This window comes from Carassius gibelio, chromosome A19 (assembly GCF_023724105.1).
Source record: "Carassius gibelio isolate Cgi1373 ecotype wild population from Czech Republic chromosome A19, carGib1.2-hapl.c, whole genome shotgun sequence".
Lineage (NCBI taxonomy): Eukaryota > Metazoa > Chordata > Actinopteri > Cypriniformes > Cyprinidae > Carassius > Carassius gibelio.
In genome coordinates this window covers 26102341-26114733 of record NC_068389.1, presented here as the reverse complement: position 1 = coordinate 26114733, position 12393 = coordinate 26102341, and the positions used below count along the sequence as shown (strand labels likewise).

Sequence of the window (12393 nt, the reverse complement as noted above, 5' to 3'; positions counted from 1 at the left end):
TGTAATTTTTTTTATATTTTTATTTTCTGTATTTTAGTGACAGTTAAACATTTTTTTCCCCATAAATCTCTTTACTGTAAAGTGTCTGGACATTGTATTTTTATTATTATTATTATTATTATTTATAATTTTATTTATTTTCGTTTTGTGCATTGTGACTTTATTTATGTAGTTAGTTTTTTTTTTAATGACAATTAAACATTTTCTTCTCAAAGTCTCTTTACTGTAATATGTCTGGACATTTAACTTTTTACTTTTATTTTTAATTCTCATTATTGTCAATGATTCTCTTTACATTTTAAAATGATTGGGAGAATAAAATGTCCGGATGCATTATGATAATGAGCATTTTATGGGGAGAATGTGCTTGTTTCTCATGAAAATAATAAAACAATGCAAACGGTCCTAAAAATAGGAACATACCAAAATATGATTTATTTAATTTTATTTTCTGGTGAAATGTGACTGGATATGTTCTTGACAGGTTTAATGAGATGCACCCACATACAGTACACACACTCAAGCACACACTCAGAGCAACAGGATTATTATAGTGAATGATTCATCAGTGCACATTATTCCAAAGAAAAAATGTTTGTCTTGGAGGGACCTGATTTCATTCATGAGAAATTGATTTGTATAGTAAAAAGTCTTTATGTGATGTGTGGTTTGAAACAATTTGAGGAATTGTTGACATCAGAGCAAAAGATTTAAAAGTTCGAGGCCAGTATGATTTTTAATGTTTTTAAAAGAACTCTCTTTTGCTCAGCATGGCTGCATTTATATGATAAAAAATACATTTAAAACATAAATATTGTGTAATATTTATATAATTTAAAATAACTGTTTTCATTTAGAATATGTTTAAAAATGTAAATTATTCTTTTGATCAAAGCTGAATTTTCAGCATAATTACTTTAGTCGTCAGTGTCACATGATCTTCAGAAATGATTCTAATATGCTGATTTGCTGCTCAAGAAACATTTCTGATTACTATCAGTGTTGAAAACAATTGTTCTGCTTCGTATTTCTGGTGGAAACCATGACAGATTTTTCTTTTCAGAATTCTTTTCTGAATACAAAAGAACAGGATTTATTTTATATATATATATATCACTCATTATTGGTACACACACTCACAGAGCAAGTCAGAAAGACACATTGTCATTTCAGGCTGATTTCTCATGTTGCCCCTCTGGGCTAATAGCAAAGTCTTACTCAGAGCCCCGAACAGCCAATCAGGAGGCTGGAATCGATGGATGATTTCAGCTGATCTCAGTGAGGAGGAGGCAGAGTCTGGGTTCTCACCGCCCCCCTGCAGTCCTCCGAGGGGGAAACACAGCGGGGCCGAGCAGAAACGTGCATCTCCTGCGCTGTCTGCCAAACTGGGTCAACACCACCGCTCGCTCGCTCGCTCTCTCTCTCTGTCTCACACACACACACACACACACACACATACAACATGTCTTGTGGTTTCGAAAATATTTGCCCAGCTACTGCACTTGCCCTTTGGAAAGTGGCTTTTTCTGTCAGACACGTGTGTGAGTAATGGCCTGTTAAAGGTTGATTCAATCACATTTATGAAATGTTAAGTGCTTCCTCTGTCCGGTGGCGAACACGAGATGGATGGAAAAGAGCTTGGAGTGAATGAATGAATGTGTGTGGATGGAGGGTTAAGAGAGTATCAAACTGTGATGTTGCATTTTTACGACACTGAACTGCCAATCAGCTGCTTGAGAAAGTGTGATGTCATCGTCACATCCAGATCTGTGAGAGATAAACATGCAAACAATGAACTGCAAACAAACATTCTGTCTTCTCCAAAACGAAAACTAACACAATGCTAAAATTAAACACTGAAGAAAAAGTGGTGTAGAAATCATTTTCACTCAGAAATTGCTAGTAAATTTCACCAATAATTACAAAGATGGCAGCAGCAGAAATTTTGTAGTAGAAAGTAGAAAGGCTGAAATAGATTCTTTGTTTTATTTAAAAATTTGAAATATCTTTTTTTTTTTTTTTGCCATATTTAAAATTTCAATAAATACTAAGATATCCAAAAAGTACTTCAAAGCATCTTAAAATTACACTTAAATTATAAAAAGTGATAATTTAACCTTTTTAAAGCCTTACATTTGAAATAATTTTGAACGTCTTTTATAATGGAACATTTTTTTGAAACCTTTGTACAAAATATTTTAAATAGATTGCATATGTTTTGGTTCAGTATCTTATTTGGTACACCAGGATTTCATGGCTCATGTAATATTTTATAGTGAGAATAAAAAAAAAAAAAAAAAATTATATATATATCCAGAAGCTCAAACTAGCAAAAATATGCACTTTGATGCTGTAAATGAAAGAGATCATTACAGCTACTTACTTAAAATTATTTTTAAAAATTCAGTTTTCTCTTTGTATCTCTTAGTAAGATGAGATTTAAATGTTTATTTTTTATGATCAAGGTAAATAATGCAATGCAGTACAGTGAGAGCTCAAGAGATGAAAAATAGTAACGTTTTCAAAGTCACTCTCACATTTACTTTATAAAAATCAGATTTCACAGCAAAAAGACACATGAAGCACGAGTTGAAGGTGGAGGTGCAATTACACTAAGATAAATTGTACTTTCTAATAAAGTCAGCATTATCAATCAGCTGACAGAAGGGATGCATTAGCTGGTGCACAACAGGTTTCTCAGCAAAGTTTTCATCTAAGAGGCTTTAGAACTTCATTATCAAATATGATACTGTATAGTGTAAGCAAAGGTCAGAAGACATAAACAGTGTTGTTTTTGTGACACTACTCACAGCACGAGACAGTCTGCAGCCGTTCTCTCTTTGCAGAAAGTGTGAAAGACTTACTTCCTCTCCAGGCAGGAAGCAGCAGTGCAGGTCAGGCCCAGCAGGAGTGTTTTGTCCTCTGTCGTCAGAGTCCGGGCTGCTCTGCAGAAGCGCACCTGTCTCCTGTTTAAGTAATGGATTCTGCTGATGCTGCCCCTCGCAGCACAATTAGACGTTCCCTCTGGAGACCGACTCGGAGCCTGGGACCGATGATGATCTGCGAGCTCAGAGCTGGAGATGTTGCAGAACCACAGTCTGGAGCTCAGCAGGAGACACGCTTACAAATAAGACACGGGGTTTGATTGTCACAGAAACCCTTTCTGATCCGATGCAATCAAGCTTAGAAACTGATACTGGCCTCTCAGCTTGTCCACAGCACGGACATCTGATTTACAAAATTAATTGACTCATTTCTGTAATATCATAAGCGAAGTGAATCATTTGATTAATCTCGGCCCTGATTGAAAAGGGCCTGTGGTTTGGAAACAGATCTGAGATTCATCTCTTATTAGGTTTTATTTTTGGGTTCTCGAATGCTCAGCCTGTGAAAATAATAATAGAAATGTTGATGTTTCAGTGAAACGTGTTGCTCTGACCGAATCAAAGCAGCAGATATTATTACTCTCTGTTGTTTCACAAAGGCAGGCGTGTGCGTTTCAGAAAGGTCTGTGTTATGCAATATAGTCTCTGCAGACAGATTTGCAACACAGCATGACGTCTGGGCCAGTTTGCTGATTATTTTGACTGGGAAGAAACTGATTGCCATGTATAATGACATTTCTGATGCTGTTTGTCATGTAAAATTTATTTGTATATCACTTTTCACAATACACATTGTTTGAAAACAGCTTATGTTAATAATATCTTAATTTATTCATGCCTTATAGCTGCATTTAGCAGATTATTATTTATGGAGATAAAGTTAGACATTCTTATATATCAAACTTTACATAAAGAGCTGGATTATAATATAGTCATCATCTCTGTGCATCCAAGCCAGTAGATTATTTCACAAACAAGAAATCTTGTTTATAATCTTTTGTTTTAAAATTATGTAAAGTCATAATGTCTCAATGAAATGGTAGTAGAGACAGATCTTTTCTTATGCATTGTGACTTACGTACAACTGTAACAGATTACTGAAAAAGAAAACATGGGAAGGACATGGTTCATTGCCTCAGCTAATGATTGCATGTGAGATGTGAGCATGGCATTTTAAAACTTGCAGGGGCGGAGTTTATGCAAATGACTGGGGAAGTCCTCCATACTTTATAAAGAATTCGGTTATTTCACTGGAAAATCAAGTCATGGCATTCTGATTAAAAACAACAAGGTCAACATAAAAATAAAAATAATCATGGATGAATCATTTACAATAAGTTATATAACACATATTTAGAAAACAGAGAGGGTGAATTATCATTTCATATAGAATAAACCCTGTACTTCAGTGTTTTTTGTTTATTTGTTTGTTTCCCATGTAGACCATGGTGCAACTTCTGGATTTGATTCCCATTGAAAACATACATACTGGCATGTTTTCATTAAAAACATCTGACTGAATGAGTAAAAATAAATAGTTCATCCAAAAATAATCATGCAGTTCTTATCCATATGCAAGATCATTGTGATCATGTCTTTCTAACTCCAAAATGTTCACGAGTCACTCTGGTGGAGCAACACTGTGTGTAGCACACATATCTCATACACACACTTATGCCTCTGCAGTTATAATCCCATCAATTAAAGTCGTCATTAATAAATAAACCGATTATTTAATATCTTAAGACATGGTCCTGATGGTCTTGTTAAAGTGCTTTGTTTCAACCACTTGTTTCTAACCACCTGTCTGCTGTGAGATGGGAACTAGTGTAGCACAGATGCAGTTTTGGCTGTTTCCCAAAATCCTGTTCCCTACCACTAAACTAAGCTGGTTGGGAGCCTACAGGCTTGGATTTTTGCAAGAAGGAGAAATATTGGATGTAGTTGAGGCATTTTACTTCAGAATACATCCAAACCTTGAAGCAATACAAAATGATGTTTGCTAAAGTTTTTAAGTCAGCGTTAAGTCAAAAATCAAATGTTTATTTTCTTAAAGGAACAGTTCACCCAAAAATGAAAAACTGCTGATATTTTACTTACCTTCAGGCCATCCAAGATGTAGATGAGTTTGTTTATTCATGGAAACATTTACTTGCTCACCAATGGATCCTCTGCAGTGAATGGGTGCCGTCAGAATGAGAGTCCAAACAACTGATCAAAAGATCACAATAATCCACAAGTAACCCACACCACTCCAGTATATCAGCTAACGTCTTGTGAAGCCAAAAGCTGTGTGATTATAAGAAACAAATCCATCACAGAGACATTGTAACTTCAAACTGTCACTTCAGCCCAAAATGGAAGTCCATAAAACATAATAAAGCTTCCTCTAGTAAAAAAGTCCATCTCGTTTTGTCCTCTAATGTAAAAATCCTCCCACATATCAGTTTAGGACTGTTTTTGTTTGTAAACAGTGCTTGATCTTTGGAGATTCTGACTGATATTTTAGCTACTGTTTGAGGTTAAAACATCACAATGATTGATTTGTTTCTGATAAATACACAGCTTTTCTCTTCTCAAGATGTTAACTGATGGACTGGAGTGGTGTGGATTATTGTGACGTTTTTATCAGCTGTTTGGGCTCTTATTCTGACAGCACCCATTCACTGCATGGGATCCATTGGTGAACAAGTGATGAAATGCTAAATTTCTCCAAATTGGTTCTCATAAAAAAAATAAAAAAACGAACTCATCTAAATTTTGAATAGACTGAGGGTGAATAAAAGTTCATCAAATTTTTATTTCTTGGGAGAAATATTTCTTTAACAAATTTCACAAAGAGTTGCATTCCATGCTGATTTTAGACAAACTGGTGTGCACAAAAGTTGCACGATTCACTGCAGATCTCTCACAAATTACCTTGAAGGAAGATTCAGTCACAGGACTGTAATTTCTTGCTATATGACTGGAAAACCTCTTTTTCTTTTTTGTGCATGCTCTACAATATTGCATTTCTTTTTAAAGTAGGGGACTCAGGTAATGCGTATAATGTCACAACAAAATCTCCAGTAATGAAGCTAATGTTCAACCACAGTCAGCCAGAGGCACTTTGAAGTGCTTTAGTCCTTGTTGATAAGAATTCTGCTGGGACCTGGATAAAGCTGACGGCCAAATTTCCTCCGTCAATTGCATGTCTCAAGGTTACAACTGCAGCATGGCCAAACAAATAACTGTACTCTAACAACCATAATGCATCTGCAAGATCTGACAAAGCATACAGGGATCTTTCCATGAAGACGGGCTGTTGCTGGATTCCCTTTGATCACATGCTTTTTTTCTCAAGTGCTCCTTGTGAATACAATACGGATAAAATTCAATCATGTGTAACAAAGGCATCAGTCAAGGATTTAATTGAGATGAAAGCATGCTTTGAATCCTGCGGAAGAGCCCCATGCACGAGTGTTTGGCATCTCTGAAATTATTTTTGGGATGTGCTGACACATTATGCACGCTGTATGCACCACAAATCTTGCGTCACCAAACTGACGTCATTGCATGCTTACTCAACCGAGTTGCATGCATCTCTCTGAATCAGCATTATTTTAAGCTTCAGCGGTGGACTGTTCTCGGTGCGTGGCTGAAACAAACAGGACCACAAACACATAGTTACTTATTGGTTCTTTATTATGAAGTGAGAAAATGCCCGGTGTCACTTGTGCTTTACATTGTTCAAATGCTGGGGGGAAAAAACCCAGGCAACAGAAGTCCAGAAATAAATTAATTTGATTCTTTACAGCTTGTAGAAATATTCAATCCCAAAGGATTATTTACAAGGCGCCTTGCATTAAACAGTTAGTTATCCTTGTCTGTAAATACAAAAACAGAGGTTTGACTAATAAAAGGCCTGGCTACCTGAATTGCTAAGGTTTGTGCTACTATTTGTAATTTTTGTAAAAAAAAGTCAAAGATTTTCTCAAAGAAGTGCCTTTCAGAGATCAGTTTGCTGTGTCTAGCTGTCCATGTTGCAGTAGGTTCTCCTACAACAGCGTTTCCAGGTTTAGCGCCATTCACAGCCGCAGATTTGGAACAAATGATCAGGATTGCGCACAAAGCTGTCCATTCAGCAATGCACGCGCCTACGTTCTAAAACTACGTTATTAAATAAGAGGCAGGCAGTGCATAACCACTTACAAAAGGACCCAAAATCCCTTTCCCTCCCCATCCCTTGGAAGTATCCGCTAATACTACTCTGGCATTTCCCTGATATTTAACTTCTGAACAACTACTGATAGTATTGGATAAAATCGTGGTTAAAAATGCTATAGTTATTACTCGTTTTAGCTTTTAAAAATACCATGCATTATTGCTCTATTCTTCATCATCACTCCCAAGAAATATTGCCGACGGATGCTATCTAGGTGTTGGAAAAAAATCCAAAGCTTCATAAAATTGGCATAGATTTCATTAGTAGTAGTGTATTGTATGTTTTAGTTTTTGATTTTTTTTTTTTGTTCTTTTTTTTTTATTTTTATTTTTTTGCATGCAACGAATTTATAAAGTGGCAAACAAAAATAAGATATTCAGAAAGTGGCAAATGCTTTGGCATATTGATGATGAAGGCTTGGCAACTGAACGACAAATTAAAGTGCAAATTAACCGTTTGTAGGAAATAAATATATAAATACTTCAATAAGTTAATGAATAAATAGTTTTACCTCAATGCTGAACACTTTTGTGGCCACTGGCAGCAGTACAATATTCTCCAATACTTAAAAAAGGTTTGACCTTTTCGAGAGAAACAAAGACATTTTCAATGTCCTCTGAGTTTTGGCAAAAACGAGTGAAATTTCAGCTCGGAATACGTGAACAGCAGGAGAAAGAGTACACTAAGAAAAGAAAAGTTAAGGTACATGCGATTAATCCTCCGAGACGTTGTTGTGCTGTCAAACTTTCACACTTCCATTGGACTCAAAGGAGCAAACGCTCCCTTGAAGCAGGCTGACTCGTAGTGCTTGTTCAGGTAGGACTTGAGAGCAAAGGTCTTGTTGCATCTCTTGCACTTGTAGTGCTTAAAGGCTGAGTGTGTCTGCATATGGGCACGCAGGTTTGAACGGTCAGCAAATGCCTTCCCACAGTGCGCGCATCCAAAGGGCTTCTCGCCTGTGTGTGAGCGCATGTGTCCCTGTAAAAGCCAAGGTCTGCTGAAGGCCTTCCCACATATGTCACACTTGTGCTTAAGGTCATGGGTCAACAGGTGCATGGCCATGGCTGGCATGGAGACGTAAACCTTCTCGCAGGTGGGACACTTCTTGGCCATTTTGCTGTCCATGCTGCGGTGCGTCTGCTTGTGTCTGCTCAAGTTGGAAGACGTGGCATATGTCTTTCCACACTCATTGCACGTGTGCCGCTGAAGACTTCTTGGGCTGCTGATGGCTTTTCTCCTCGACCTCCCATCTGTGATGAAGAAGGCATCCACTGTGTATCCCTCACTGACCGCGTTGTCTCCGTTGATGTAGCCCGAGGAGATCTCAGACTGCGGGCTGTCAGGCTGGTCTGAATCTGGTGCTCCATAATCGCTGTAGATGGGTCCGGGTGAGGGCACTTTGATGCCGTTGTCACTCTCGCCATCGTATGATGCCGGGGTCATGTAGTCGCTGATATAGCCTGTGAAAGTGAAAGCGATGCAACAATTCCTGTTACTTCAGCTCGTCTAGGTTAACCCAGACGCAATGACTTTTTCTACATTAACCTGCACGAACGTGCAAAAAAATCAATAGTGCTCCATTTCAATTAGCGTGGCAACCCATTTAAACATAATGGCGGGGAGAATGATATAGTTTCGGTTATAATTGCATGTCCAGTCTCAGTAGAAATTGGGTAGAATTAGGTCGATGTGTACTAATGCACAAAAGATAGTATTCTGTAACCCCCAGGTGCATGTATAAATATTCCATAAACGTCTGCTTATGCAAGTGTGTGCAAAACGCAGATTATGTAGAGCGTGAATAATAACGTAAAACATGCGTTCCCTTAACAGAATGCATGCGTTGATTATTCACGTTTTGATAACTCGCAGTATAAACGTGAAGTACTTGTTGCTAGTTCTGCGTTTTGTAAAATAAAATGTGCCTTAAAGCGAGTCGAATGCGTGCTTGAAAGAGCGCAACAACTGAAATGTGCCGACTCGACAAAAACTGATGCGCCTCACGGTGTTGAATACAATGTGACCGTGGGTCAACTACATGAGGTTATGATTATAAACCATCAAACGTCACCATACATGCTCTTGCGTTAACACGATCTGGATGTCAAATAAATGTAAATACCTTTCTCATGAAAGCGCAGGCTGAGGTCTGCCCTAGATCTGCCATAGGAGCTCTCCAGATCAGCGGATGAGAAATCATCAAGCTTAACCTTTTTGACCAGGAAAGACCTTGGCATGTTTCACGTTGAAGGAGAAAAAAATACTCGTCCGCGGGTCGAATGGCTCGCTTTCCTCATGCAACGCTGGGGCAGAACGCGTTTAGTATCGTTCCTCTTCGGTAATGCCGATAGTCGGATGCCAGCGCAGGGTTACGGCAGACCCTCGAGCCCCTGAATGCGCTTGTGTTGATGCAGCGCGATGCTCTCAGCAGAAATGCAACTTCAGCACTGGACAGCTCCCGTTCGGCGGCGCGCGTTCAGCACTGGACAGCTCTGTTCCGCTGCTCGCGCTCTCTCTCTTTCGTTTTTCGCTCTCTTTAGTTCCGCTGGGACCCTTCACGACGATTGTATCTTCCAGGTTAGGGCTTTAAGTTTAAACTAACTAGTCCTCTAGTTTCCGAGATGCTTTTTTTTCCCTAAAGGCACAGAAAGGACAGTGAAACAGCTTAGTCTGCGTCAGCCTGTTTGCTCTCTTCTCTCCTGCTTTATCTCCCAGCTGTTCCGTCTGAAGGCGTCGCGCTTTCTGAAGTCTGCTGATCAGCTGTTGGGATTTATATGGCTGCGATCAGGTGGTAAATGAAGATGGAAGTACTTAATTTAATCCATAAAATATCTCCCGGGACCAACATTGAACTGGATGGATAAATGACGTTGTGAGACGTGCACGCCTTCGCCAGATTTTTCTCGAAGCCTGAATTAAGACACAAGGGTTTATCTCACACGTCCGTTCGGTTTTCATCAAAGAAACGTTTTAATAAATTGATGCCTTTTAATATGATTTATTTATTTGTATTTAACCCCCTATTTAAACAATAGGTTTAAATTATTTAGGTTATTAAAATAAATAAATAAATAAATAAATACAAACTTGTCTAGCATGCAAATGGTCGTGCTCAACTAATCATTTTGTTTGAAAGATTTTGTTGTTTTGCGCATCATTTGCAACATTGCTTCGTTACCAAATCTGCCCTACCGCGCTCTGAGTTTTCGCGCGCCGCTTCTGCCGCGAACCACTAAATAAACTACTGGCATTGGCCTCAGGCTTTCAGGTCATTCTTTTACATCACGGTCTATAAACCAATGGCTTTCTTTTCATGCAAATCACGCGAATTGGGTACCAGAAGGTCCGTTTCCTCAATGATTCCAGTAGGAGCCATATGTCCACAATTAACGCGGATGCTGGAGCTGTAGCACACTGTTGTCTGACATCGTGTTCTCATTGTTTACTCCTTCAATGGGACGAATAAGGAGGTCCCGCAGTAGGATTGTCGTATCACAACAATTCAGAACCGAAGAGAAAGCGTGGTGTTGATAGATTCTGCTTTGCACTGGTGTTTGTGGAAACTACAGTATCATTATACATTGTTCAATTTCTCATTTAGGGCACGCAAGCCCTTCGCCCACAATGATGCACTACGTGCACTCGTTGCAATTTCACTGCAGTACTCCGATTGGATGGATATGCAGGCAGTTAAAATAATAATAATAATAATTAAACAAAAAAATAAATACACGCATACATGCACGCATGAAGGTAATTGGGACCTTCTGAGAAGAAGAAAAAAGAATCGCAGAAAAATCAGAATTGCAATATATAAACTCAGAATTGTGAGATAAAAGCTTGCAATTGTGGAAAAGTCTGAATTGTGAAATATTAACTCACAATTGTGAAGAACAATTCAGAATTGTCAGACAAAAATCCTTAATGACCTTTATTTATTTGTTTACCTTTATATATTTATTTGTATTTGTACTTGTTATTTGTTTATCAATTTTTACTTTATTTTACTTCATTTGCATTGTGCTATTTAGAAATAAATCAATAAAATGAAAATATTTTTGAGGTTAATTGTGCCTGTGGAAATGCATGTTTTGACATTACAAGCACAAGGTTGAGAAACTAAAATAATTTAATGTAAAAAAAAAAAAAAAAGTGATTAAAAAGAATAGTTTTTACCATGCCCTGGAAAAGATATTTTAAAAAAGGGGAGGGGGGATTTGACAACCTGTGGATTCAAGTAATAAAACAGTCACCAAAAAGCTAAGAAAATATAGGGATTAAAAATAAAAATGCAATCTTTTTTATATGTTTCTTTCCATATAAATTCTCACATTGAGTATTATAGCAGGCCCAAAAAAGTCTTCCTAATGAAACATGTAGGTAAAAAAACTTTTATTTTACAAATACTGTATGTAAATGATGGACAAAATGGCTTGTTTTATAGAATGACCCACAGGTTGATTCAACATTAATGTGCATGCATGTGTGTGTGTAACCATATCATGAGAATGCATTGAGTATGTAGGACACTGTTGCACAGCAGTTGACATTCCCAAGCGCAGAGAGGACGGCAGCAGCCCACAGCGACCTGACGTGTTTGTGTGTGTGGGGGGGGGGGGGGGGGGGGGGAGGACGTTCACACACAGAGGCTTCTCAGGAAGTGCTGACATCAGCTGGAAAAACACAGGAGAAAATATTGAAGTGTGCCTCATTTGCATAATAATAGTCTTCGGTGTGTCTCAACACACCGAACAAATGTCTCGTCGGAAATGAAATCAAAAGAACTTCATTGACATTTAATTCTCACAAACGCTGTTTTCAATGAGACCGATTCAAATCAGTACACTTCTGGAGCATCTTGTAAGGGACACACGGAAGGTCAAAGAGAGGATTTGAGGATATTTACTTCTGTACTTCAACCTTGAAATGTTACATGAAGTGTATTTTTATTTGATGTTGGTGTCTTTGATCATGTGAAGTAATTGTACACATTCAGTTTAGCTATATTTAAAGGGGTGTTTAGGTTACTGTACATATGTGGCTGTTAAATATCATATGAGCATATGGTTATGTTCGGATTTAGATTGAGTGAGAAAACAGCAAGCTGTCATTTGAAAAACTTTTGAAATGATCAGAAAATATTTAAGTGTATGAATAATTTTTTTTAATTGAGCACATCTATATCTACCAATTCTACGAAACAAGTTGCAATTCTGAGTTTTTATCTCACAATTTTTACAAGTTTTTTCTCGCAACTTAAAAAAAGTTGCAATTATGAGTTTGTTTTGCAATTCTGAGAAAAAA

At 37.8% G+C, this 12393-nt stretch overlaps 1 protein-coding gene across 1 annotated transcript; it reads right to left on the bottom strand.

Moving 5' to 3' along the window:
* Positions 1–6551: 6551 nt before the first annotated feature.
* On the bottom strand, positions 6552–9935 carry scrt1a (scratch family zinc finger 1a). Its single transcript, XM_052533047.1, has 2 exons — positions 9212–9935; positions 6552–8549 (listed from the first exon to the last, which is right to left on the bottom strand). The coding sequence occupies exons 1-2, from the start codon at positions 9324–9326 to the stop codon at positions 7837–7839; spliced, it is 828 nt and encodes a 275-aa protein (XP_052389007.1). The 5' UTR covers positions 9327–9935; the 3' UTR covers positions 6552–7836.
* Between the last annotated feature and the right edge of the window lie 2458 nt (positions 9936–12393).